General features: G+C 35.5%; 1 protein-coding gene and 1 long non-coding RNA gene across 3 annotated transcripts in view; one reads left to right on the top strand and one right to left on the bottom strand.

Annotated features, from left to right (window-relative positions):
* LOC143726133 (uncharacterized) overlaps positions 1–2,951 on the top strand; it is a 4,288-nt gene extending 1,337 nt beyond the window's left edge. Inside the window, exons 2-3 of the long non-coding RNA XR_013198398.1 lie at positions 173–202; positions 2,568–2,951. This is a non-coding gene — a long non-coding RNA (uncharacterized LOC143726133). The remainder of the gene's footprint in view (positions 1–172; positions 203–2,567) is intronic.
* The window catches only part of kcnh2b (potassium voltage-gated channel, subfamily H (eag-related), member 2b), a 239,100-nt gene that overhangs the window by 14,393 nt on the left and 197,207 nt on the right, over positions 1–27,500 (bottom strand). The window contains exons 6-9 of one of the 2 annotated variants that reach the window (XM_077218949.1): positions 14,929–15,366; positions 12,661–13,051; positions 4,866–5,065; positions 2,563–2,815 (exon numbers count right to left, since the gene is read on the bottom strand). In XM_077218949.1, the coding sequence (XP_077075064.1) occupies positions 2,563–2,815; positions 4,866–5,065; positions 12,661–13,051; positions 14,929–15,366 (1,282 nt within the window). The remainder of the gene's footprint in view (positions 1–2,562; positions 2,816–4,865; positions 5,066–12,660; positions 13,052–14,928; positions 15,367–27,500) is intronic. The other variant, XM_077218956.1, reaches the window with a different exon arrangement.

Here is a 27,500-nt window from a genome sequence, read left to right as displayed (position 1 = left end):
GTCTAATTCTCACCCAAACCAGTTTAGAAGATGTGGACTACGGTATTGCGCATGAGTGACATGAACTATTTTACGGTGTGTTTTTTAATCCTTTTAGGAGATTGACACTCACTATTAGCTTTAAAAGAACAGCAGTGACATTCTGCTAAACATCTGCTCTTGTTTTCCACAGAAGAAAAAGCGATACAGGAAAGTCATGTGGGTGAGTAAACGACTTTTGAATGGATGATTCCCTTAACTGCGTAAATTCAGTTTTACAGATGATGTCCTGTAGGTGGCACTAGAGGACAAACACAATCTGTCAAACTGAACCTATAGTTGAAACAGTGTTGCATTTACAGTTTTTCTCAGTCGCTTTGGTGCGTTTTTCAGATCATCCCTAACATGTGCAAAATAATAAGTGCATTTCTCAGAACAATTTGTACAAACTGCAATATATTATAGATATGTTTCTAAAGCTAGTCCGTCACTAAAAATCCTTAGTACATCTCTCAAAAGTAAATATTCATGCCAATGATCATGTCAGTGTCATCAGAATGATAAGTCATTGAGACATTGTTCACGAACAAGGTCGTCAAAATGTTTAGGCATGTTGTCAATTGTAACTGTGTACTTTGACAGTATTACCTGATGTAAACTTACAGTAGGCTTCAGTTTGGATGACAGTTACTGTATTGAAATTGCACAAGACTGCACTTCAATGGCATATATCAATTTCAACAGTACTATTTACATATTACTGTATGTGGGTTATTGATAGAAAGAGAATGGACAGGATTTTGTTTTTCACAGCTTTTACTGTACTAGGGATGTAACAATATATCATGTCACAATATATCGCAATACAAAAATCCAAAAATATGTATCGTGGATCGTGACAATCTGTATTGTGTGTAGTTCACCCAAAATACTGTAAAAAAATTCAAAAAGAGTTGTAGTGTCAGTACTACATTACGTAAAATACGATATATATATATATATATATATATATATATATATATATATATATATATATATATATATATATATATATATATAATGTTGAATATAATGTATAATACTGCAATGGAGGAATATTTGTGGATCCTGATAATGCCAAATGTCTAATGTTACCAGTAAAAGTGTCCAACATTATTTTAAATATATCTAGTCAGTTCAAGCATATTCATCTACCGTAAAATAATTCTGTATTTTCAGCTTCAGAATCATGAATATTGTTATTCTGGTGTCTCTATTGTCCTGTATTTCCAGCACTATTCATTTACACACACACAATGTGATACCAAAATTAGCATTTTAATCAACAGTTCATTTTTTGTTAATTTTTTTATCAAATGTCTTGGAGTATCGCAATACTGTAATATCGTATCGTGAGTTCAGTATCGTGATATGTATCGAATTGTGACATGAGGGAATCGTTACACCCCTAGCTTTTACTAGTGCTACTTTATGAAAGAAAAAAACTAAATAATTTACAGTAAGAAAAAGACAAGGGGCACAAAGAAAAAAAAAACTAAATTAGAAAGAAACACAGGAAACACCCCTAAGTTGTGGTCTGTCTATATGCTTGCTAATTGATTACTGTATTCATGAGATGCACCTTTGAGTAATTTAGACAACTGGTTGATTGTTGGTTGAACTAACACTTTACATTCCTTCATGAGTGAGAGTCAATTTCACCTGCACGATTCATCAATTCACGTTTTTTTACAAAAGGTCTAATAGAATTGTGTAAAACTATGCTTGACAGTTATGACAAATAGTTCAACAATTTTGCATGTAATGGCTTATGCAAGGAACTAATGCTTAGATGTTTTTAGGGGTAAGATTATTCAACAGAGAACCATATACTATGTTTTGATCAACATGACATGAGCAATTGAAAATGTGGAAAAAAGCTGACACTTGTACATTATCAATTGCAATATGTACAAAAGCAATTGCAATTTGTTCAAAGGAATAAGAAATTGCTTTAATGATGTGCACAAGTGACTAGATGATTTGGAATGTGTACAAGTAGTATCAAGAATTGCACTTTTGATCTAAGAAATGCACCAAAGCGACTGAGAAAAACTGTAAACAGGATATACATCTAGCATGGCTTAAATGGAAAACATACTCTAGATCCTTCTTTTTTTTTCTCAAAAATGTTCAATGCTTGCACCTAGAAAACTGTTTCAAGGTTTGCGTTCTCGAGCAGTAAAACACTGTTGTTGTGCGGATGAGCAGCCGGAGCGCATTAAGGGTTTCTGTCGTGTTAGCGGGCGCTAAGTTAATAACTAATGATCTTTACAACGGATGGAATCAGTCAAAACTTAATTTAGCTGGGCAATAACTTTATTCAAGAGCTTCTGTAATCTCTGTTCCATTAATTTCCTATTATCACTTTAAAGCTGCTTTGAAGCAATCTATATTGTTAAAGCACTATATAAATGAAGGTGACTTGGCTTGACTTAAGCATTTTGAGATCATGTTGACTTCTAAACAGGCGTTTGTGGGAATATAAGCTGATTGTCTGTTTAAGTTATGTTTTTGTTTGCTTTAAATCTGCTGTATTTTCACCTAAGATGGCCACGACCACATCTCCACGTAAGATCTCGATGGATCCGCGAGAGATGAAGTACAGCGCGGTCAGGACGTCCCCGGCGTGCACCAGTGTGTCTCCTGGAGGAGCGTGTGTGGTCTTAAACTTCATGGCCAGCGCCCGCAGACACCCTTTACTGGAGCCCTTGAACGCTTTACAGTTCTGCAGCAGCGTCCGGTTCAGGTGGAGGCAGATGTCGGCCTGTAGACACTCTGGGAAACCCTTCAGCACCTGAACGCACACATCAAACAACTGTTAGAAGCTGGAAAACATTCAGAAGAAGATATTTTGAAGAATGTCAGACAAAATCTACTGTCAAACAACTGGTTTGTGTGAGAATTAGACCAAAATATGAGAAATCAACAACAAATAAATGATTAGATAGATAGATAGATAGATAGATAGATAGATTGATAGATAGATAGATAGATAGATAGATAGATAGATAGATAGATAGATAGATAGATAGATAGATAGATAGATAGATAGATTGATAGATAGGATAAATTTGTCTACAATTTGAAATATTTGTATAACTGCTCATCAAGGCTGCATTTATTTGATTAAAATTACAATAAAATCAGTAATACTGAGAAATATTATTACAGTTTAAAATAGACGTTGTCTATGTGAATATATAGTAAAGTGTAATTTATTCCTGTGATCAAAGCTGAATTTTCAGCATCATTACTCCAGTCTTCAGTGTCACATGATCCTTCAGAAATCACTATATGATGATTTGATGCTCAAGAAACATTTATGATTATTATCAGTGTTGAAAACCGTTCATATTTCAGAATTCTTTAATAGAAAGAACAGCATATTGAAATAGAAATATTTTGCAACATTATAAATGTCTTTATTGTCACTTGCTGAACAAAAGTATTATTTAAAAAAATATATTACAGACCCCAAGCTAATGAACAGTAAGTATAATATTTATACCTACTGTTTGTATACTCCCAATCAGTGACTACAGTTCAATATTTATATATTCTACTCTCATTTTTGATTTGATTGTCATTTTTAAAGCAGAATGGGATCTGCAGTCTCATAAAAGCCACTAAGTACACAAAATCTTACTTTTTGTTGATTTTTAAGAACTTTTTTGGCTTCAAATCAATGTTTTTAATGTTGTGATTCTTCTCAGAGCTAAATGGTTTAGTCAATAAAAAAGGAAATGTTACCCAGCAGCACAGCAATCATTACCGCTCTGACTGTCCAATCAGAACGCTCCAATGCTCCTTAATGAGAAGAGCTCATAGGCCAAGGTGGACACTCATTTGTTTTCTTTACTTGAGTGCGTAATCTCGTTAAACTCTGCGTTTGGGGCTGGTGATAGTAGAGGATGTGCTGGTGAGGACAGCTGCTAAATTAACTCATTATGGATAATGTACTATATTCATATAATCTACCTCACAACTTACACTTTATTAAGCTCTTTATCAAAGTATTGACGTTGTTTTTATGGGCTCTAGTAGAACAGGTTTTTATGGAAGCTTGTTTCCACCACAGAATAAAAAATAAAAAAGGTAATTGCGACTTTTTATCTCACAATTCTGACTTATCTCAGAATTGCATGATATAAAGTCACAATTAGAAGATATAAATAAGAAGAATTATCTCACAATTCTGACTTTATATCTCGCATTTGTGACTTTATAACTTGCAATTGTGACTTTATATATCACGCAATTCTGACTTCCAGAATAAATAGATGTAAACTTGCAATTGTGAGATAAAAAGTCGCAATTATCTATTAAAATGTTTTATTCTGTCGTGGAAACAAGCTTTCACAGGTTTTCCTGCATGAATGTTGATTATTTTCCTCATATTCTCCATTGTTGCTGCTCCTCTCTTCCCAGTCTGTCAGTAACGCTCTGTTTACTTCCTGTTTCTATGAAGCCCCTCTTTCTGAAAAGCACACTGTGCTCTGATTGGTCGGCTGGAGCAGTGTGTTGTGATTGGTCGAGCGCTTCAAGTGTGTTTGGGAAATGTCCCGCCCCTTACCATAACCGCCAGTTTAACAAACTACTAACTAACTCAACCAGGCCCCGCCCCTTTATTCTGCATATGAATTATTATAATGAGGAATATTGTGACGTGTTCGTTCCCGGAAGAAACTCAAGATACAATGGAGGCGTTTCAGGAGTTCAGAAACAGAGAAGAACCGGCGGTTTTTCATGCTCAAACAGCAACATTACACACTGAAGACTGAATATGGCCTGGTGTAAATGTGGTGCATGTAAGTTTGTGAGTGTACGGAAGCAGGGAAACTCACCGCGTTCATGTCGATGCCGTTGGTGTAGGACCAGGCGTGTTGGAAATACTCCTCCAGTCTCTGTCGCAGTGGGTTGGGAATCTGATGGAAGCGGATGAACTCTCGCACACGCAGCATCTGTGTGTGATACCGAGCCGTTCCCGAGTAAAGCCGCTGGATGATGGCGGACACGTTCCCGAAGATACTGGCGTACATGAGTGCTGAATGGGAACAGGAACGCATGGTTAAAAACAAGCGTCGTGGTGAAGCACGGGTATATGATTTTACACTTTTTCTTTGTGATTAAAGGTCCTTTCACACTGAGTCCGAACGTTTTTTCGTATTCGTGATTCGACGGCTCTGAATTGTCAAAACACCAGTCAAAATGGTTACTGCGGATGCGAAAAAACGCAGAAAATCGAACCCGATACTATTTGTTTTATGACGGTAGTGTGTAAGCGTCATTGACAAAACATGTGGCCTTATTTAATTTTTAGTGTGCAAAAATTTCAGACGTGAATTTCTGACTCTGTGTGCAAGGACCTTAATTGTGAAATTTACTAGCAATTTCTGAGTGAAAACACCATATATTTTTCAGTGTTTTCAAATCTCAAATGCCTAAAAGATTTCTGTGTGTTTCATGATTATCTGTTCATCACTATGTGACCTTCTGTCTGTGTTTTACCGCGGTGAGCACTGGCTGAACTCACTGCAGGTGGGCAGCACTATGAATCACACTACAAAAGCAGCAGAAATAGCAATAAAGCAGCAGCGACTGAAGCTCAAACGCCGCAGAATACAGTATATTCTCTCTTCTCTTTGTTGAATTAACATTCAGGAATGATAATAATCTCAAAAGCCTGTCAAAACAGCACATCTGAGTCATATTTCACCACTACAACAAAAGAAAGAAATAAGAAATCATGTTTATGTTGCTTTTTGCAGCTTTTGTAGTGTGAACTACATAGTGGACTGGAGATTTGACCTTTACATCCATTTAGCTAAGATTATGTACATTGTGACATTATTTTCATGATAATTAACAAAAAAAATGTAATCTAATGCTAAACAAAATATCATTCTCATTACTATAAAATGCAAAAAAAAAAAAAAAAATTAACAATGTTTTATTATTTATTCTGTGGAGTATTTGTACATCTCAATGGTATTGGTTGAACTTTATTTACTTTGTGCTGATTTTAAAAGGTAAAAACATTTTATTACAGAATTTGTAGCTAGGGATGCAACGATATGAAAATTTTGGCCGATACGACAACCGATAATTCTTTATATTTGAAAGCCGATAACCGATATATTGGCCGATAAATCTGAATCTTAATTTTTTTTATAATTTTTGAGAGCCTGAATACAAAAACAAAAGTCTCACCATTAAAAAGCCATTATTCTCATTATGATTATATGTAGCCTATATGAAGAACATTTTGCAACTGTATTTTCCTTTTTTTAAGTGATTGAAGTGATATATATATATATTAGGGCTGTCAATCGATTAAAATTTTTAATCTAATTAATTACATACTCTGTAATTAATTAATCTAAATTAATCGCATACACAATCTTACAATGTTTACATGGTACAATTTCTGGTAAGCTACGTTTTTATTATTATTGCTTGACACAAATTTCACGATTTCAATTTAATTTAATTATTGTGATTTGATGCAATATTGACTCATTTGGATAAATATTAGGTACACAAGATAGGCATTCATTTTTCTCAAGAAAAAAAAATCTCACCCAATGCTGTAAAAATACAGAGAGCCATATCAGCTGGTAGTATTTAAGGTTAAAAATAGCTCAAATTAAATATAATGCTTGTTTATTACAAATAACAACTTCGATATAAGTAAAAATATAATCCATACGTAATATACTAGTAGGCTACATAAATTTTGAAAAATACTCTATATAGCTCTTTTTTATAGCCAACTATAACATGCTATATGGTCATGAAATGGCTTTCCTGAGGTAGGCTAACTTAGGGCTAAATGTTATGTGACATAATTGTTCTCCAGCTGTTTTATTGACCTCTTTTCGCGGTTGAAAAACACTGATTGATCGAGGAATATACATTTCGGTAAGTTTTAGGCTGCCCTACTGTATCTTTCAACATTGGTCATTCGTGTTTATTTACTATTAGCTAGAGATGATCGGTTCACGTGCCGCTATAGGGATCTGTCATTTCACATTTACAAGCGCCAAAACGGTATAGTTTGATTTTCGTAATAAAATTAACAGAATCTGAGAGCTGAGATTTTTTTAATATCATAAGTAACGTGCTCTGTCTTGTCTGTTTCCGTGTCCTCTCTTTGGTGCGCGATTTTTCTGTGCGTGAGAAAATGGTTGTGTGACGTGAGAGCGCGTGAAAAGTTACAACACACACACACACAAGCGCGCTTTCTCTCAGACACACTCGCCGACTCACGCACACACTGACTCCTGGATGCTTTTCATTGATGTTGTAGGCCTACTTTAGAGTTTGACGAACTCCGTTTGTTAAAAGTAGGCTAAATGTTCCAAACAATGATCCAAGCAGCGCGTTCTTGTCTCCCTCCTTCTTTTTACACGAACGCTAGAACGGCTCCGCAAAGGTCAAAACGGAATGGATTAATCTGCGTTATTTTTTTTAACGCGTTATTTCTTCTCAGATTAATTAATCGAAATTAACGCGTTATTTTGACAGCCCTAATATATATATATATATATATATATATATATATATATGCATTAAATGTATATGAAACTATTTAAATTTGTAAATAAATATATTGGCCAAATTTTCTTATCAGGCTGATAAGGATAACATTAAAATTTACAGTATCGGCCGATACTGATATGGTGGCCGATATATATCTTGCATCTCTAGTTGTAATGTAAAACAGTATAAAATCGCTGTATTACAGTAATGAGAAACACCATTAAAAGTAGGGGAAATTAAAAACAAAAACAAACAAAAAAACAAGAATTAAAAAGACATAAAATACGGAAATTAGATTTTGTCATGAAAATAATGTCATGATGTAAAATTTTAAAAATCTAATAAATAAAATAAAATAAAATATGATGGGGTTAAATATGACCTGGATTGATTCCTTGAGATTTATTCTAACACACTAAAGAAAGAAAGAAATCCAATAGAAGCAGTAAAAATTAAAAAGAGAAAAGAAATATAATTGATCAAATGAGTGTGTTTGTAGTGATTCAGTGAATGTTGTGCCTGATCACTGCAGTCTGGGGACTTCAGCTTGGAATGAGCTAATTAATTAAATGAAAAATCTTGTCTCGGATCAAAGAAGTCATGTTGATTTTGTCCTTTTGAACTTTTGCCCTCTAACAAAATGTAATTCTGCAGCTCCGATGATAAATGCTTGTACTGGCCATAAAAACGGAAATTATTTCACGGTCACTGAGGTCTGATATATATGCGGCAGAGATATTAAACTGGCAATTTATCATTAATTGCTGCGATCAAGACCTTCAAAAATGAGCTATCAGGTTGATTTGTTAACGGAAAATTAAAAAGGGAGGATGTTTCATCAGCATGATGAGGTTTGATCATAAAGTGCACACTAAAAAGAGCTCTATTAAAAATATAGCCTACAAAACAAACAAGCACATCTGTAATGAAGGTTTAATCAGAGCTACAAGAATATTTAGGATGAAGGTCAAAAATTAGACCTGGTTTAATGAGTCTATTATGCTTGATTTGTTTTCTCAGGATTATTAAGTTAATCAAAACATTTAAAATGGCAATTTATACACACAAAGACTTGAATACACCTCTATTATGATGAACATGTGCTCAATATCTAAGTTTATCGTCACTGATCATAACAGAGATCCGGAGATAATAAAACAAGGGATGCAGCGGTATGAACATTTTGGCCGATACCGATAATTCTATATATTTGAAAGCTGAAAACCGATATAATGGCCGATAAATATAAATCCATCATTTTTGAGAGCCTGATTACCAAAAAAAAGTCTCAGAATTAAAAGCCATTATTCTCATTATAATTGTATGTAGTTAAATGACCAAACATTTTGCACTGAACTGTATTTTTATTTTGAATTTCAATCATATTTCAAGCAATTCAAAACCATCATGTTGTACAGTGCACATATGAAGCGTCTCAGCTGAAGGAAATAATACATTATTTATCGGCTTTAATATATCAGCCACGTTTTTTTATCGGGCCGAAAACGATAATGTTAAAAATGAACATATATCGGCCGATACCGATATGGTGGCCGATATATTATGCATCCCTATATGTAATGATATAATGTAAAACTGTATAAAATTGCTGTATTACAGTAATGAGAACCACCATTAAAGATAGGGGGAAATTACTACAAACTTAAAAATACCCCCCAAAAAACATAAAATATGGAATTTAGAATTTGCCATGAAAATAATGTCACAATTTAAAATTAATTATTAAATTATTAATTATTAAAACTAATATCAGGCTGATAAGCATAACTTTAAAAATGAACATGTAAATGAACCGATCCCGATATAACGGCCGATATATCACTAACTGAAACACACTCACATCCTATGAGCATATATATATCATGCATCTCTAACTGAAACACACTCACATCCTATGAGCATATATATATCATGCATCACTAACTGAAACACACTCACATCCTATGAGCATATATATATCATGCATCACTAACTGAAACACACTCACATCCTATGAGCATATATATATCATGCATCACTAACTGAAACACACTCACATCCTATGAGCATATATATATCATGCATCACTAACTGAAACACACTCACATCCTATGAGCATATATATATCATGCATCTCTAACTGAAACACACTCACATCCTTTGAGCATATATATATCATGCATCACTAACTGAAACACACTCACATCCTATGAGCATATATATATATCATGCATCACTAACTGAAACACACTCACATCCTATGAGCATATATATATCATGCATCACTAACTGAAACACACTCACATCCTTTGAGCATATATATATCATGCATCTCTAACTGAAACACACTCACATCCTATGAGCATATATATATCATGCATCACTAACTGAAACACACTCACATCCTATGAGCATATATATATCATGCATCACTAACTGAAACACACTCACATCCTATGAGCATATATATATCATGCATCACTAACTGAAACACACTCACATCCTTTGAGCATATATATATCATGCATCTCTAACTGAAACACACTCACATCCTATGAGCATATATATATCATGCATCTCTAACTGAAACACACTCACATCCTTTGAGCATATATATATCATGCATCTCTAACTGAAACACACTCACATCCTATGAGCATATATATATCATGCATCTCTAACTGAAACACACTCACATCCTATGAGCATATATATATCATGCATCACTAACTGTAACACACTCACATCCTATGAGCATATATATATCATGCATCTCTAACTGAAACACACTCACATCCTTTGAGCATATATATATCATGCATCACTAACTGAAACACACTCACATCCTATGAGCATATATATATCATGCATCTCTAACTGTAACACACTCACATCCTATGAGCATATATATATCATGCATCACTAACTGAAACACACTCACATCCTATGAGCATATATATATCATGCATCACTAACTGAAACATACTCACATCCTTTGAGCATATATATATCATGCATCACTAACTGAAACACACTCACATCCTATGAGCATATATATATCATGCATCACTAACTGTAACACACTCACATCCTATGAGCATATATATATCATGCATCACTAACTGAAACACACTCACATCCTATGAGCATATATATATCATGCATCACTAACTGAAACACACTCACATCCTATGAGCATATATATATCATGCATCTCTAACTGAAACACACTCACATCCTTTGAGCATATATATATCATGCATCACTAACTGAAACACACTCACATCCTTTGAGCATATATATATCATGCATCACTAACTGAAACACACTCACATCCTATGAGCATATATATATCATGCATCTCTAACTGAAACACACTCACATCCTTTGAGCATATATATATCATGCATCACTAACTGAAACACACTCACATCCTTTGAGCATATATATATCATGCATCACTAACTGAAACACACTCACATCCTATGAGCATATATATATCATGCATCTCTAACTGAAACACACTCACATCCTTTGAGCATATATATATCATGCATCACTAACTGAAACACACTCACATCCTATGAGCATATATATATCATGCATCACTAACTGTAACACACTCACATCCTATGAGCATATATATATCATGCATCACTAACTGAAACACACTCACATCCTATGAGCATATATATATCATGCATCACTAACTGAAACACACTCACATCCTATGAGCATATATATATCATGCATCACTAACTGTAACACACTCACATCCTATGAGCATATATATATCATGCATCTCTAACTGAAACACACTCACATCCTATGAGCATATATATATCATGCATCACTAACTGAAACACACTCACATCCTATGAGCATATATATATCATGCATCACTAACTGAAACACACTCACATCCTATGAGCATATATATATCATGCATCTCTAACTGAAACACACTCACATCCTATGAGCATATATATATCATGCATCTCTAACTGAAACACACTCACATCCTATGAGCATATATATATCATGCATCACTAACTGAAACACACTCACATCCTATGAGCATATATATATCATGCATCACTAACTGAAACACACTCACATCCTTTGAGCATATATATATCATGCATCACTAACTGAAACACACTCACATCCTTTGAGCATATATATATCATGCATCTCTAACTGAAACACACTCACATCCTTTGAGCATATATATATCATGCATCACTAACTGAAACACACTCACATCCTATGAGCATATATATATCATGCATCACTAACTGTAACACACTCACATCCTATGAGCATATATATATCATGCATCACTAACTCTAACACACTCACATCCTATGAGCATATATATATCATGCATCACTAACTGAAACACACTCACATCCTATGAGCATATATATATCATGCATCACTAACTGAAACACACTCACATCCTTTGAGCATATATATATCATGCATCTCTAACTGAAACACACTCACATCCTATGAGCATATATATATCATGCATCTCTAACTGAAACACACTCACATCCTATGAGCATATATATATCATGCATCTCTAACTGAAACACACTCACATCCTATGAGCATATATATATCATGCATCTCTAACTGAAACACACTCACATCCTATGAGCATATATATATCATGCATCTCTAACTGAAACACACTCACATCCTTTGAGCATATATATATCATGCATCTCTAACTGAAACACACTCACATCCTATGAGCATATATATATCATGCATCTCTAACTGAAACACACTCACATCCTATGAGCATATATATATCATGCATCTCTAACTGAAACACACTCACATCCTATGAGCATATATATATCATGCATCACTAACTGTAACACACTCACATCCTATGAGCATATATATATCATGCATCACTAACTGAAACACACTCACATCCTATGAGCATATATATATCATGCATCACTAACTGTAACACACTCACATCCTATGAGCATATATATATCATGCATCACTAACTGTAACACACTCACATCCTATGAGCATATATATATCATGCATCTCTAACTGTAACACACTCACATCCTATGAGCATGACGCAGATGGAGAAGATCTTCTCTGAGTTGGTGTTCGGCGACACGTTCCCGAAGCCCACGCTGGTCAAGCTGCTGAAGGTGAAGTATAACGCCGTCACGTACTTATCCTTGATGCTGGGTCCTGATCTCGGGATGCTGATGTTGTGTTGTTTGCCCAGATGAACGCCGAGCGCGTGAAGCCAGCCGATGGAGCGGTTCTGCTCCACGTTCCCGATGGCGTACCAGATGCAGGCCAGCCAATGAGCGATCAGAGCGAAGGTGCACATGAGCAGGAACAGCACGGCCGCCCCGTACTCAGAGTAACGGTCCAGTTTACGAGCCACTCGCACCAGCCGTAAGAGTCGTGCCGTCTTCAGGAGGCCGATGAGGGTCGTCGTCTGGAACCAGAGGATACAGACAAAACACTCTTTTTCATTTCGAAAATTTTAACTTTAATAAATTAAGCATCATAATAAAGATGCAGAGTTTTAAAGGGACACCAGAAATATGTTTTTCATGTGTTTGAAAGAAGTCGTTTCTGCTCAGTGATACATTTTGAAATATTATTGCATTATGGCCGATGAAGGTGGTCGTCTGGAACGAGAGGATACAGAAAAAAACACTCTTTTATATTTCTACAATTTTAGCTTTAAAAATCTACATCTTTATTATAAATGCATTGTATTACTTTTCACACATATCTTCACCTTACACCTTGTAATCCTTTCCTTTCATTATTTTTAAATTTAATGCATCAGATTCATATATATATATACACACACACATGTTCATCAATAAACTATGAAATGTAAGGTGAACTACGTAGGTCTGTGTTAAATAATTTTAATTGTTATTTTTCTATGGCTAATTAATTAAATTAACACATTAAATCAACAGCCCTAATATATTAACACACACACACACACACACACACACAAAAACACACACACACACACACACACACACACACACACACACACACATTTGAAAGAAGTCTCTTCTGCTCAATTATCAAAAATACTGTAAAAATAGTGAAATATTATTACAATGTAAATCATCTGTTTTCTATGTGAATATATAGTAAAGTGTAATTTATTCCTGTGATCAAAGCTGAATTTTCAGCATCATTACTCCAGTCTTCAGTGTCACATGATCCTTCAGAAATCACTATAATATGATGATTTGATGCTCTTATGATTATTATCAATGTTAAAAAACAATATGTTTGTGGAAACCGTGATATTCTTCTTTTATTCTTAAGGATTCTTTGATGAACAAAAAAGTTCAAAAGAACAGCATTTATTTGAATATAAAATTATAAATGAAATTATAAATGTTTTTAATGACACTTTTGATCAATTTAATGTGTCCTTGATGAATAAAAGTGTTAATTGTTGTAAAAAACAACAACTTTTGAATGATATATACACTTTGACTTTACTAAAAAAATAAAAAATACAGCAGAGAAATTAAAACAAAAAACGGACACAGATTTATGTTTTTTTTTAACCACTTATTGATAATTTGTTATTGGTGTTCACTGAAGAGACAAATGTGCGCAATTTCATGAATTCAAAAGAGAGGTTGGTTACACTTTATTTTACAATATCCCTGTTACATATGTTACATATACTTACCATTGTAATAACCGTAAATTATGCATAATTACATGCAACTAACCCTCAACCAAACCCTAATCCAAACCTAACCTTATCGAAAGTACATGTAGTTAATAAATATTACTCAGTATATACATACATAATTTAGTGCTGGGCAATGATTAATCGCGATTTATTGCATCCAAAATAAAAGTTTGTGTTTTAAGAAATAAGGGTTATTTATATATAAAATATGTATACATTATAGAACTCATGTATTAATATATATACATGCACATATTTCTTAAATATATACATGCATGTGTTTGTATTTATATATACACAAAATAATTATACACAGTACACACAAATATATCATGTAAACACAAACTTTTATTATGGATGCAATTAATCGTTGCCCAGCGCTAACATAATTAATTACACTGTACCAATGACACCGTAAGTGTAACTGAGATTTGTTTGTGATTTAGCCAATATTTTCTGGCCACCAACAATCAATTAGCAGACACTTTAATTCAAAGCATCAAACGAAAACACAAAAGAGCAACATCTCAAGCAAGCTTTCATTCGAGCCGACAACATTTGCAGTCGAAAGATGAATGAGAACACAAGAGTAAAAGCACAAGAGCGAGAAAGTTTCCCATGATTCCCCTCACCTCAGCACTCACCTCCTCCCCGGTCCGGTATATGAGCAGGTCGAAGGGGATCGCGGCCACCATGTCGATGAGGAACCAGCCTTTAAAGTAATGCACAGCGATTCTCAGCGGGTGGCTGACCACCTCGTCGTTGGCGTTGACGTATGTGGTGCGGAAGTTGATGATGATGTCGATGATGAACATGATGTCCACGATGAGGTCCACCACGTTGAGAGGACTGCAGGAGTATCCACAGTTCTGCATGGACAGCTCCTCCTCCTCCTCGTCCAGGAGGAAGGCTGCGGAGTACGGCGTGAGGATTGCGGTGTAGATCACCAACAGCAGGATCAGCCAGTCCCACACCGCTTTAAACGGGCTGTAGTGCAGGACCGTCCACTTGTGGATCCGAGGAGCCTGGAGTTTATACTCCGGGAGAACATCGGCGCCCAGAGACAGAACCTGGATTGAAGAGAGAGGAGGACGGATGATTTAAAGATGCTTGTGTTTGGAAACGTTTCATTTAGAGTGGCATTCATACACCAAATATACACCAATATGCAATAAATGCTGTGGTTGAATATGTGCTCGTTACCCAAAAACGGCAGTCTGAGAGATGCATATACATGCAGATTTTAAAGTCCCCCTGTAGTCAATAATTGTATTCCTTAAAACTCATATTTTGACACCAAAATGACATATTTAAATGTTTTTTTCCATCTTCATGTCTTAAAATATCTTGAATGTAACTCGACACCCTTGCCTCATTTAGTATGTGCGGTTCTATGAATATGCAAATGAGCCCCGCCTCCACTCACTCACTCACTCAAAGATCCACTCGTTGACGATCACACGTTGATCTGATTGGTTACAAGGTAGTTTGTGACGTCAGAAACACCAGCGATTTCAAATCGTGTTTTTGGTTCACTGCAGTTTTAAGCAGAAAATACTCAGCAATGCTGTCGACTTATGAATTTACACATGCTTTGTCTTAAAGCATATTAAAAACACCACATAGACACATAAACAACATTAAACGCTGGATTTTCACCACAGGGGGACTTAATTGGTTTTGCAATATTACTGTTTTTGGACCCTTCACATGTCTCTGTGTGTGTGTGTGTGTGTGTGTGTGTGTGTGTGTGTGTGTGTGTGTGTGTGTGTGTGTGTGTGTGTGTGTGTGTGTGTGTGTGTGTGTGTGTGTGTGTGTGTGTGTGTGTGTGTGTGTGTGTGTGTGTGTGTGCGCGTGCGTGTGAATATATTAGGGCTGTTGATTTAATGTGTTAATTTAATTAATTAGCTATGGAAAAATAACAATTAAAATGATTTAACGCAGACCTACGTAGTTCACCTTACATTTCATAGTTTATGATGAACATGAACTCACTGCGTGATGAAGCCTATAGAATACATTTAGAATTAGCATAAAATTCAAGTTATCATGGCAAAAATGCCCCTGTATGGGTTTTTGTCTGATATTTATATCATTTGACATAGTTACGCAATATCACACGACTGCTGTTTTTATCCCGAATAGCACGTTCAATAGCAGTTCAATAAATAAGAAGTTTATATCGTGTTGTATTTTAGACACAATATTGTCTGTTTTTGCTTAATTGTGCCAACAAAAATATTACCTATAAAGCAAGAGCAGAAATGTTTAGTTTCTAAATGAATCTGTGATTTGAACAAATCAATCGGGTGAACCAATGATTCAATGACTCATTTATAAAGAAAGTAATTTACTTCATTTCTGAATGAATCAGCTGTTTGAACGAATCGAATGAATCAATGACTCACTCATTTAGACACTTACCGCCACAAATTTCACTTCATAAAACATTTAAAAAAATATATATATATATTTTCGGTATATTTTACCCAAAAATGAAAATTGTATCATCATGTACTGTCCCTCATGTCTTTTTAAACCTGTATGACTGTATTTCAAGTAAAAAAAGACATTTCAAAGAATGTTGTTAACAAAACTGTTTTGGTCTGTAAATATATCTAAATACAAATCCAGATGCAGCTTATAATAGAAAAAGAAAAAAAAAAGTCCCTTTTAGCCTAAACCTTTATGTGTAATAAACTCTATGTTGAATCAAATCCAATATTTCTTTCTAAAGCTACTTTTTGTAATGTCTATTTGATGTTTTTTCGCATATAACACAATAATGACTTTAAATAATCTTTTAGGGTAATTTATCAGCCAAATCAGATGTGCGATTAATCAGATTAATTAATCGGCACATTGTAATTAATTAGATCAAACGTTTTAATCACTTGACAGCTCTAAACACATTTATTTTCATGTGAAGGTTTCAAAAACAGTAATATAGTGAAATATTGTGATATAAAACAGGAGCGCACTAGCGAGGGAGGGTGGTTTGACACAAGTGTGCTGTGTTGGTGTACGAGAGGAGTTGACCTCTCATGACCTCTGATGATGGTCTTATATAAAGCTGCTTTAGGAGATACTCACCGAGTGTTTCTCACTCATTTACATAATTAAGTGTTTTGACGCACAAATGCACGTCATGCACATTTTAGTGCATTTAAGTTTAAGTAAAGCTGTTTGGAAACACAATTTGACACATTATAATTATAGCACAACAAACAAGGCCCACACACACGCAAGTGGAACTAATGTTATAAAAGTATTCTCGCTGTCAGGACGTCTTTGAGACGCTCGGCGCGCTGACAGACACGTCCTGACTTGTGTTTTCAGTGCAACACAACAATCAGCTGATTGACTGCGATATGATTAAATGAACACAGACAACCAGGACGTTTATGAGCTCGTTACACAAAACGGCAGTCTGAGAGACGCATAAAGGGTCCTAATTCATTTATGCTGACAGAAAAAAAGACATGAACAATAGCAAAGTAACACAAAAAAAAAATATTTTTTACAATAATTAAAATTATTACGATTTTAAGCCCCCTGTGGTGAAAATCCAGCTTTTAATGTTGTTTATGTGTCTATGTGGTGTTTTTAATATGCTTTAAGACAATCCATGTGTAAATTCATAAGTCGACAGCATTGCTGAGTATTTTCTCCTTAAAACTGCAGTGAACCAAAGACAGTCTCAAAAACACGCTTTGAAATCGCTGGTGTTTCTGACGTCACAAACTACCTTGTAACCAATCAGATCAACGTGTGATCGTCAACGAGTGGATCTCTGAGTGAGTGAGTGAGTGGAGGCGGGGCTCATTTGCATATTCATAGAACCATGCATACTAAATGAGGGAAGGGTGTCGAGTTACATTCAAGATATTTTAAGGCATGAAGTTCTTTTTTTTTTTTTTTTTTTTAAAAACATTGAAATATATAATTTTGGTGATCAAAAATGAGTTTTAAGGGATACAATTATTGACTACAGGGGGACTTTAAAACAAAAACTTGCATTCAAAGATAAATTCCAGAAAGAAAACACAAATAAAGCACAGGCTCTCTCATCAGTCAATGTCAGATTTCTAAGAGCATACAGTAAATTCTGTCATGTTCATGTCACATTTCATCTCGTCTGCTGAGCCAAGATTGAGACAAACCCACATGAACGGAGCGAGCGGGATGGGAAAAGATGGGAAAAGCCCAGCTGAACCTTTAGATACAGACTCAAAAAAGCTGGAGCCGCTAGAATCGTCACCAGCTTTACGCTCCTCATTAATCTTCAGTGTCAAGTGTCTCAGCATAACACATCTGTAGAGTTACTGTAGGACCATGAGCATCAGCGCCTCATGTCAGTCAGTGTCAAACGCAGGGCATTCTGGGGGTCAGCAGGTGTTGCGCACACACACACACACACACACACACACACACAGGCCGCAGGCGAGAGCAGGTGCCGCTCTCACACACAGTCGTTTACAGTCCGACACACACTCCTGTGTGAGTCATCATGGGAAATATCCCGCGGCGTCTGTCTTCACTAACACACGTCAGACGCGGTGACGGACACTCGGAAGACGTGACTAACACCAGTGTTTCACGAGCACAAACACACCATCTGTGCTGAGATTCATGTTTCTGCAGAAAATAGCGTTTACTAGCGCTATGAGTAGTGTTTTTTTCTTCTTCCAGGTTTGTTTTCACAGGTAAATACAATTTATTATCCGTCAAAATGACTGAAATCACTTTGAAATAATATCATGCAATGGTTTTTTCATTTGTATTATTATTATTAAGGCAACGTATGTTACATAATACAGATTACAGTGATATTTAACCGTCCGATTTCATGCTTCTGGGATTATTCATGGCCTGTTGAAAGTACCTTGTTGATGCTTTTACACTTTTAAATGTCATTTTAATGTTCAATGGTTGAAGGTTGAGTTGAATAATGTAATGCCATTGTACACAGTTTAAAATATATATATTATAGCGTCAATAGACTTAGTCTTTCACTGATTGTGAACAGCTTAACGGAAGTTACAGCCATAATTCGCATCATGGGGCGCAGGAATAATGTGGATACTAAGCATAAAATAAATGTATTTCAAATACATTATTTTTCACTAGGCTAATCATACTGCTGTTTCTTTACTGAAGTATTTAACAAACGGTCGTTACTTTAAAGGTCCCATATTGTACAACTTTCTGAAGTTTTATTTTAGGTTTTGATGTCCTTAAGAATATATATTTGCGGTATATAAGTACCAAAAACCATGTTGATATATGTTTACAGCTGCTTTCTCAGGAGCTCTGCCACGAACAGCTCGATTTTGGCCTGTCTACTTAATATTCATGAGCCTCTCTTCTGATTGGCCTGTTGTTTTCTGAGTGACCCACCATTGGTGACTCAGTAGTTCTGACATCACAAATATACGGAAGTCACAACAGCTTGTGAAAAGCACAGCTACTTTATGCAGGCTGTGTGCATTTGTCTGTGTATCGACTGCTTTGAAACTTATATGGTAGTTTCATAGAGCCTAGACCTGAAAAAATCAAGGAAATTTCAGTTTTGACAATATGGGACCTTTAAGTAAAACGATGATGTCATGTAGATGGAGCTGTATTTCTCCTGGCATCCCGCCTGAGCTCTTCCTCAGAAATCCTCAGGTGTCTTGACCTCGAAAGGCCTGATCTCATCATTCAGCACCTATTAGAGCTCATGGCCGGACACGTCCCGCGTCGAGACCCTCCTCAGGGACTTCAGGCCTTATTATTAGAAACCCCTGCGACTAAAAAAAGCCTTTCAAATCCCCCCAGTGAAGCATGAAGCAAAACGTTGTCAAAACACATTACAAGCACCCCAAACACGAGCTGTTTATTCCCAGACTCACTGGAGATGAAGAGATGCACTTTCAACAACAACAAAAAAAGGTTTACGATTATAAAATCAAGAGGGCTTCAATTTAACATAAATGTTGTTGCGGGACAGAATCAAGATGGATGCGATGGATATTCTTCAACAAAACATGAAAGAAAACTGACAGCTCATTGAGTGAAACTGACGGATCGGCTTTATTTGTAGGGAAACCTTATGATTTGAAATGATTCGTTTCAGTGTTTTTGAATGGAAGTTCCTCAAACCGGAAATGCCACCCATAATTAGTTAGTTAGTTAAGATTTATTTCGGTCAACTTCAAAATAAATGGGAAAAAAAGAAAAACAATTTACAAACAAAAATGAAAACAAAAATGAAATTACAATGTAAACAATAGTATAAAAAAAAAAAGTTGCTTGACCGAAAAGATGTCGGCTGAAGCTTATGCTTATTGCGTCGATCCTTTTTACATTTTATTTGATGATTAGGTGATCGATCACACATTAACCCAAATCACAAATTAAGAGTCATCTGTGATGTCTAATAGAGAGGTGAATTCAGTCAAATTAGGACTAGAAATGTCAATTTCTCTTCAACACTCTTAATTTTTTAACCCAAATGCTGGGTTCAGACTGCTGGGTCATTTAATTGGGTTATTTTTAAATATTTTTACCCATGCGCTGAGTAGTTTTTTTGTAGCTCAGATGCTGGGTCAACACATACCTACCCAGCACTGGGTCAATGTAACCCAAATGTAAAACTGGATACATTTGTCAACTGTCATTTTGTGTTCTGTTCTGAGAGAAAACTTCCTGAGGGGAATATTCCTGAATGAAATCAAGGTTTGTATTACATTGTTTTCCTATAACACTATTACTGTACATGTCTGACAGAAAAAGATGGCACAAGCTAAAGCTGTTTTTATGTAACTTTTAAAAAAAGAATATATAAGATTTCCATTTAATGAACTGGAACAGCCAACTGATACCAGTTTCATCCCACAGATTCCCATTGGCCGCTCCTGTCACGTCCTAAACGTTTACTAAATGTTTTTCAGTATTTTATGACTGTAGAAAGACAGACTTTCCATTGAATATAAAATATTGTATACAAACTGTTCCTGTCCATATATATATGACAGAGATTTTAGAGTGCATTTTTATTATTTAAAATGAAAAACCTTCAATATCAATTTGACTGACCCAGCACTGTCAAAAAAACAACCCAGCAAATGGGTTAATGTATAAAACCCAACAAGCTGGGTAAAAATAACCCAGAAATGGTTGTTTTTATCCCAGCATTTTTTAGAGTGTACAAAAACAGTTTTAATAGCCATATTTTGCAAAAATAGAAAATGTCCTTCAATGTCTTTGCATATATATATATATTTCTTCATAAACAAACAACATACAGCTCCTTTGATCGAGCTCAAATGTAGATGATGAGAAATGTCTCATTGAGAGATTCCTGGCAGAGCAGCTCCAGACAAATTCACACATGAAATATGCAGATAAATCTAATTTCTTTCTTCATCCGAGGCGTTAAAACAAGTCACAGGCCAATCGAACACAAGAGCCATGTCTCGGGAAGAGCACAAGAGTTCCCTTCATCTAAACGGGACAGACTCCATTAGTCATCTCATCTGAATGACAACACAGCATCATATTCCTCATCATATGAGACAATCCTGGCAATAAACCTTTTTAAACTTTTTGTACATTTCTTTTTTTAATCCAAAATCTCACACTTGTCGAGCTTCAAAAAGGACAAAAGACCATAAAAGCATTAAAACCAACTGACTTTTAAATGGAAAATCTGAGTTTGGTGAGTGAATATTGATATTATTTCTCATCTAACATTGAACTGCTCCTTTAAATGTGCGTTTATTCTATTAAAATGACACTAAAAAGTTCAATACTGACACCTGGACATGTCCGTAAGACTGTGTGTTATTGTATTTGCAATCTTTGATGGGATGGGAGAGATGATTGCATTTAGTAAAGGTTTAGGAGGATGAGATTTCCCTCTGGATGTGTGTCGTGTTAATGATCTTATAAAGGTCTGTTCTGTCCATTTGCTAGTTGGTTTTGATCTTTTTGAGCCATTTTCATTTCACATGTGCTGAATGATTTGGCAAAAACCAATGATGGGATGTTGAAAAATGGACAATTGAATTTAACTTAAAAAAAATGTTTCACTACAAAAAAAGAGTGGAACCAGCATATGATTTTTGCAGAGAAATAAATATTTTTGTTTATAGATAGATAGATAGATAGCTGTGTGTGGATGTATGTAGTATACTATTATTCTTACCTGCAGCTTTCATGAATTTAATTTGAGAGTTCAAACCTGATTGAAACCTTCAGAAACCTCGAGTCCACAAATATTTGATGGGCTGGAAGTGATCGAGGAGACAGAGCCGGCCTGAGAAACTCCTCTGGTAAAACACTAAATCAAATATTGAAGAGCCTCAATCTCTATGATAAACAATGACAGAAGCTTTGGATCTGTCAGCTTAACAAGCTCTCGGTTTCCCGCCGCTTCTGGGTTTGATCGCAAGATAAATAATTCAATCCTACAAGATTCGAGCCAAGAGTCACGAGCCCAACTCAAATCTCACAAAGAAATATCCCAGAAAAATCACATCGTCATAAATACAATATAGACCGAAGTGATCAGAAACTCTTCACCATTACTCCTTTAATTTTATATCACAGTGACTTGCATGTAGAAATAATAAAAGAGCATCAGAATCAGTCATGCATAAATCTCCTCTAACTCTCTCTTATTTTCCCGAGTGCAGTTTCTTCTCAAATCTTCATCATTACTGCGGCTTCAGGACTCTCGTTGAGATGCTATTACAGTTTAAATTAATAGTTTGAATTAGTTTTTATTTTTATAAAATATACTGGAACTCCAGATGTTATTGATTCCCTGTTGATGAATGAAGTTCCTCTCTCGGGTCTGTTGAGGATTTGAAAGCTTAAGTTCAGGACAGCGAGAGTTCAGCGTTCAGGGGCTTCGGCTTCTTTAATCTGCTTTAGGAGACGCTTTTCCATCTGCTGATGACAAACTTAATAATGCACAAAGTTGCAAAGACTGCACGAGACGTCTTTAAAAAATCAGCTCTCGAAAAATACTCTGTCCTGGATTCGATTTCATGGCATAAATACAGTATTGGTTTTGCCACATGAGCTGGACTTTAATATGAAAGGAAGAAATGCATGCACTAAACTGTCCGTATATCATAAACTGAAACAGGCTGCAACATGGAAATCCATGTGTCTGTTTCGAGATGTGGGTGAATGACGTCACATGATCAAGAAGATGTACACCATTAATGCTAAACATGTACATAAACTATCAAATTACCTCATCTTTTCAGTCAAAACTGACTCTGCCTGGCGACTCGTGTTACAACACTGCTGTTCTCGAACATGTACCTTTGTAGAAGTAGGGATTCGTGCACTTACTAGCATGCAGAACATATATAGACACAGACGGCGCATAGAGATCGATTTAGGACTCAAACTCTCTTCAGAACAAACACACACCCTGTGTGAATTCTTGTTTTTAATGCTGATCATATATTATACGAGCAAGAATGCAATGTTTCCTAAATATCCACATGTGATTTTTATACAACAGTTCAACAAAAAGGGTCATATTAAGCGATGTGCATTTTAAACAGTTTTGTCAGTATTGTTTGCTCTATTTTGCAATTAAATAATAGTTCCGAAGAAAACAATAGCAGTTTTCAACACAGCGGTGATTCGTGAACGAATCGTGCGAGTCAATGATTCAATGACTCGTTCATAAATCATAAAGCCACTCTTCTCTGTACTGAATGAATGAATGAATGAATTACTCAATGACTCACTCATAAATACAGCCACCCTTCTCTGTACTGAATGAATGAATGAATAACTCAATGACTCACTCATAAATACAGCCACTCTTCTCTGTACTAAATGAATGAATGAATAACTCAATGACTCATTCATAAATACAGCCACTCTTCTCTGTACTGAATGAATGAATGAATAACTCAATGACTCACTCATAAATACAGCCACTCTTCTCTGTACTAAATGAATGAATGAATGAATGAATAACTCAATGACTTACTCATAAATACAGTCACTCTTCTCTGTACTGAATGAATGAATGAATAACTCAATGACTCACTCATAAATACAGCCACTCTTCTCTGTACTGAATGAATGAATGAATGAATAACTCAATGACTTACTCATAAATACAGTCACTCTTCTCTGTACTGAATGAATGAATGAATGAATGAATGAATGAATAACTCAATGACTCACTCATAAATACAGCCACTCTTCTCTGTACTGAATGAATGAATGAATGAATGAATAACTCAATGACTCACTCATAAATACAGCCACTCTTCTCTGTACTAAAGGAATGAATGAATGAATGAATAACTCAATGACTCACTCATAAATACAGCCACTCTTCTCTGTACTGAATGAATAAATCAATGACTCAATGACTCACTCATAAATACAGCAACTCTTCTCTGTACTGAATGAATGAATGACTCAATGACTCACTCATAAATACAGCCACTCTTCTCTGTACCGAATGAATGAATGAATGACTCAATGACTCACTCATAAATACAGCAACTCTTCTCTGTACTGAATGAATGAATGACTCAATGACTCACTCATAAATACAGCCACTCTTCTCTGTACTAAATGAATGAATGAATGAATAACTCAATGACTCACTCATAAATACAGTCACTCTTCTCTGTACTGAATGAATGAATGACTCAATGACTCACTCATAAATACAGTCACTCTTCTCTGTACTGAATGAATGAATAACTCAATGACTCACTCATAAATACAGCCACTCTTCTCTGTACTGAATGAATGAATGAATGACTCAATGACTCACTCATAAATACAGCCACTCTTCTCTGTACTGAATGAATGAATGAATGAATGACTCAATGACTCACTCATAAATACAGCAACTCTTCTCTGTACTGAATGAATGAATCAATGACTCAATGACTTACTCATAAATACAGTCACTCTTCTCTGTACTGAATGAATCAATGAATGAATCGATGAATCAATGAATGACTCGATGACTCACTCATAAAGACAATGACTTGCCGCCACCTACTGGCTGTTTAATGTTGAATATTTAAAAGTATCACTTCTTTTTTACCATTATTGCCTATTTCTCTACAGAACATTTTTTTATTTTAAACATTATTTTATAGAGGCATTTATAAAGGAAAAAAGTGCACCGGAAAATCAATTTAAGCGGGCAAATACGGGACCGCATCAACCAGCTCGACTCGAACCTGTGATGACCCTGACCTGACCCTCATCAGTGTTAATTATCGAGCCCTGATTTGTGATTCTCCACAGCCGATATCAAACACATTTCAGGAGGAATCTGGCCATCAACAACATCAACACATGAAAGCGCATGGGAAAAAATTGGCTACCTGTGACATAAAAACAGTAATTTTTCAGGTGATGGATACACAAGATAGGCCTATTATATTATATTATATTATATATACTGTATCTAATTCTAAAAATGGAACTATATTACGGCAGAAATAAGAAAATTACTAATAGTTCCTCATCAAAATGACACTATACATGTCAGAGCATTTTCTTGCATTAAAAAACACTGCTACAGACATGATGTCATCTCTTTTTTCTATTAACTATAAATAGATGCGAGTATCTGACATGGACTTCTGCATTCATTCCTCTTGCACAATCTCAAACAGAGCATGAGTTAAAGTTGAAGATCATAGTCATATTCATCTGAATGCATCAGTGCACCAAGAGCATCTCCGATCACAAGCCCATCTGCTTTTATAGAAACAGCAATATATTAAAACAGAATAAAGACAATATCACCCTTCAAAGCTTTAGCTTGAAGGATTAGCATGAATTATGACTTAAATATGGGTCTGTTTCTCACATTAAGACTTCAGAAGAAGTATAATACAGTATGAGTCCGATGAACTTCTGTTATAGTGCTTTGTTTTCTTTTCTAAATGTATTTTTTGCTCATTTTGCATTCTATGGAAGAAAGAAAGCCATCTGAGAAAACACTACACTCATTTGTTTTGTTCTGAAATGATAAGGGTTTTGAAACAAAACGGTTGAGTGAATGATTCAATGACTCGCTCATTAAAACAGTAAGTTGTTTCATTAGTGAATGAATTAGTGATGTTGGATAAATTGGTTCAACAAATGATCGAAACGACTCCGTCATAAAGAGAGTCATCTGGCGCCACTACTGGTGAAACTATGCAACTGTAGAAAGAGCCAATGTATAATCCTGCTGAGTGACGTTTATGTGGTGTAAACTGATCTAAGAAGACAAATGCACCCTCTCCTATTCAATCCCACAATCCTCTTCCTCAGCTCATCTCAATCAGGGCTTTTCCGTGCATTCAGTCAACGTGATATTCAGGAATTAAGAAACTTCCCCAGCGGTTCAGAGCTCCTTTCAGCTCCTAAAATCTCCATATGTCACTAAGAGGATTCAAACTCAAGGTATTTAAAGTTTTAGCAGCTGTTCTGAGATCAGTGGGTTTTCATTAACATGAAGGTGATGATGCACAGCGCAACTTTTTGAGTAATGTTGCTGAAATATCTTGCCGAGCGACTGTTGCTTGGGCACTTTCCCATGAAAATCGGCAATACATTTCTATCGGGATAATTTAGATCGGTCGTGGTGTCTCATCTGTTTGCCCGTTCACGGCAACATTGCTCAAAAAGTTGATCTGTGTATCATCACCTTAACACTCGTATCAACCAAACTGAACCCAGATCAGATGCTAAAGGTGAGCAAACTCAAGACAAAGGCCTGAACACAGTGTACACAGCCATGGACGTGTATCCTGAAAATAATGAACACATAGCAATGCAAAATGGACGCTTCAGATGCGCACTTTTCAACATGATGTTTTTGAATTGCTTGAAATATAATTGATATCACTTCAAAACAAGAAAAAAAATTTCGGTGCAAAATGAGCAGCGCGAGACTGTTATATCGGCTACATAAACGTATAATTAGAATATTATAATTGTGTGCTTGGGAGACGGCTTTTAATAGTGAGACTTTCGTTTTTGCAATCAGGCTTTTTAAAAATCATATAAAAATTTGGTTTTAGATTTATCGGCCAATATATCGGTTATTGCCTTTCAAATATAAAAGAATTGCGATGTAAAGAACTAACAATTCTGAGAAATATAGTTGCAATTATCTTTTAAAATGTTTTATGTGTTTCTGTAGCGGAAACAAGCTTCC

The sequence above is a fragment of the Siphateles boraxobius genome, unplaced genomic scaffold (assembly GCF_051911475.1).
Source record: "Siphateles boraxobius isolate OS27281-9 unplaced genomic scaffold, OSU_SipBor_1 12, whole genome shotgun sequence".
NCBI lineage: Eukaryota > Metazoa > Chordata > Actinopteri > Cypriniformes > Leuciscidae > Siphateles > Siphateles boraxobius.
This window is presented reverse-complemented; position numbering and strand designations above follow the sequence as displayed.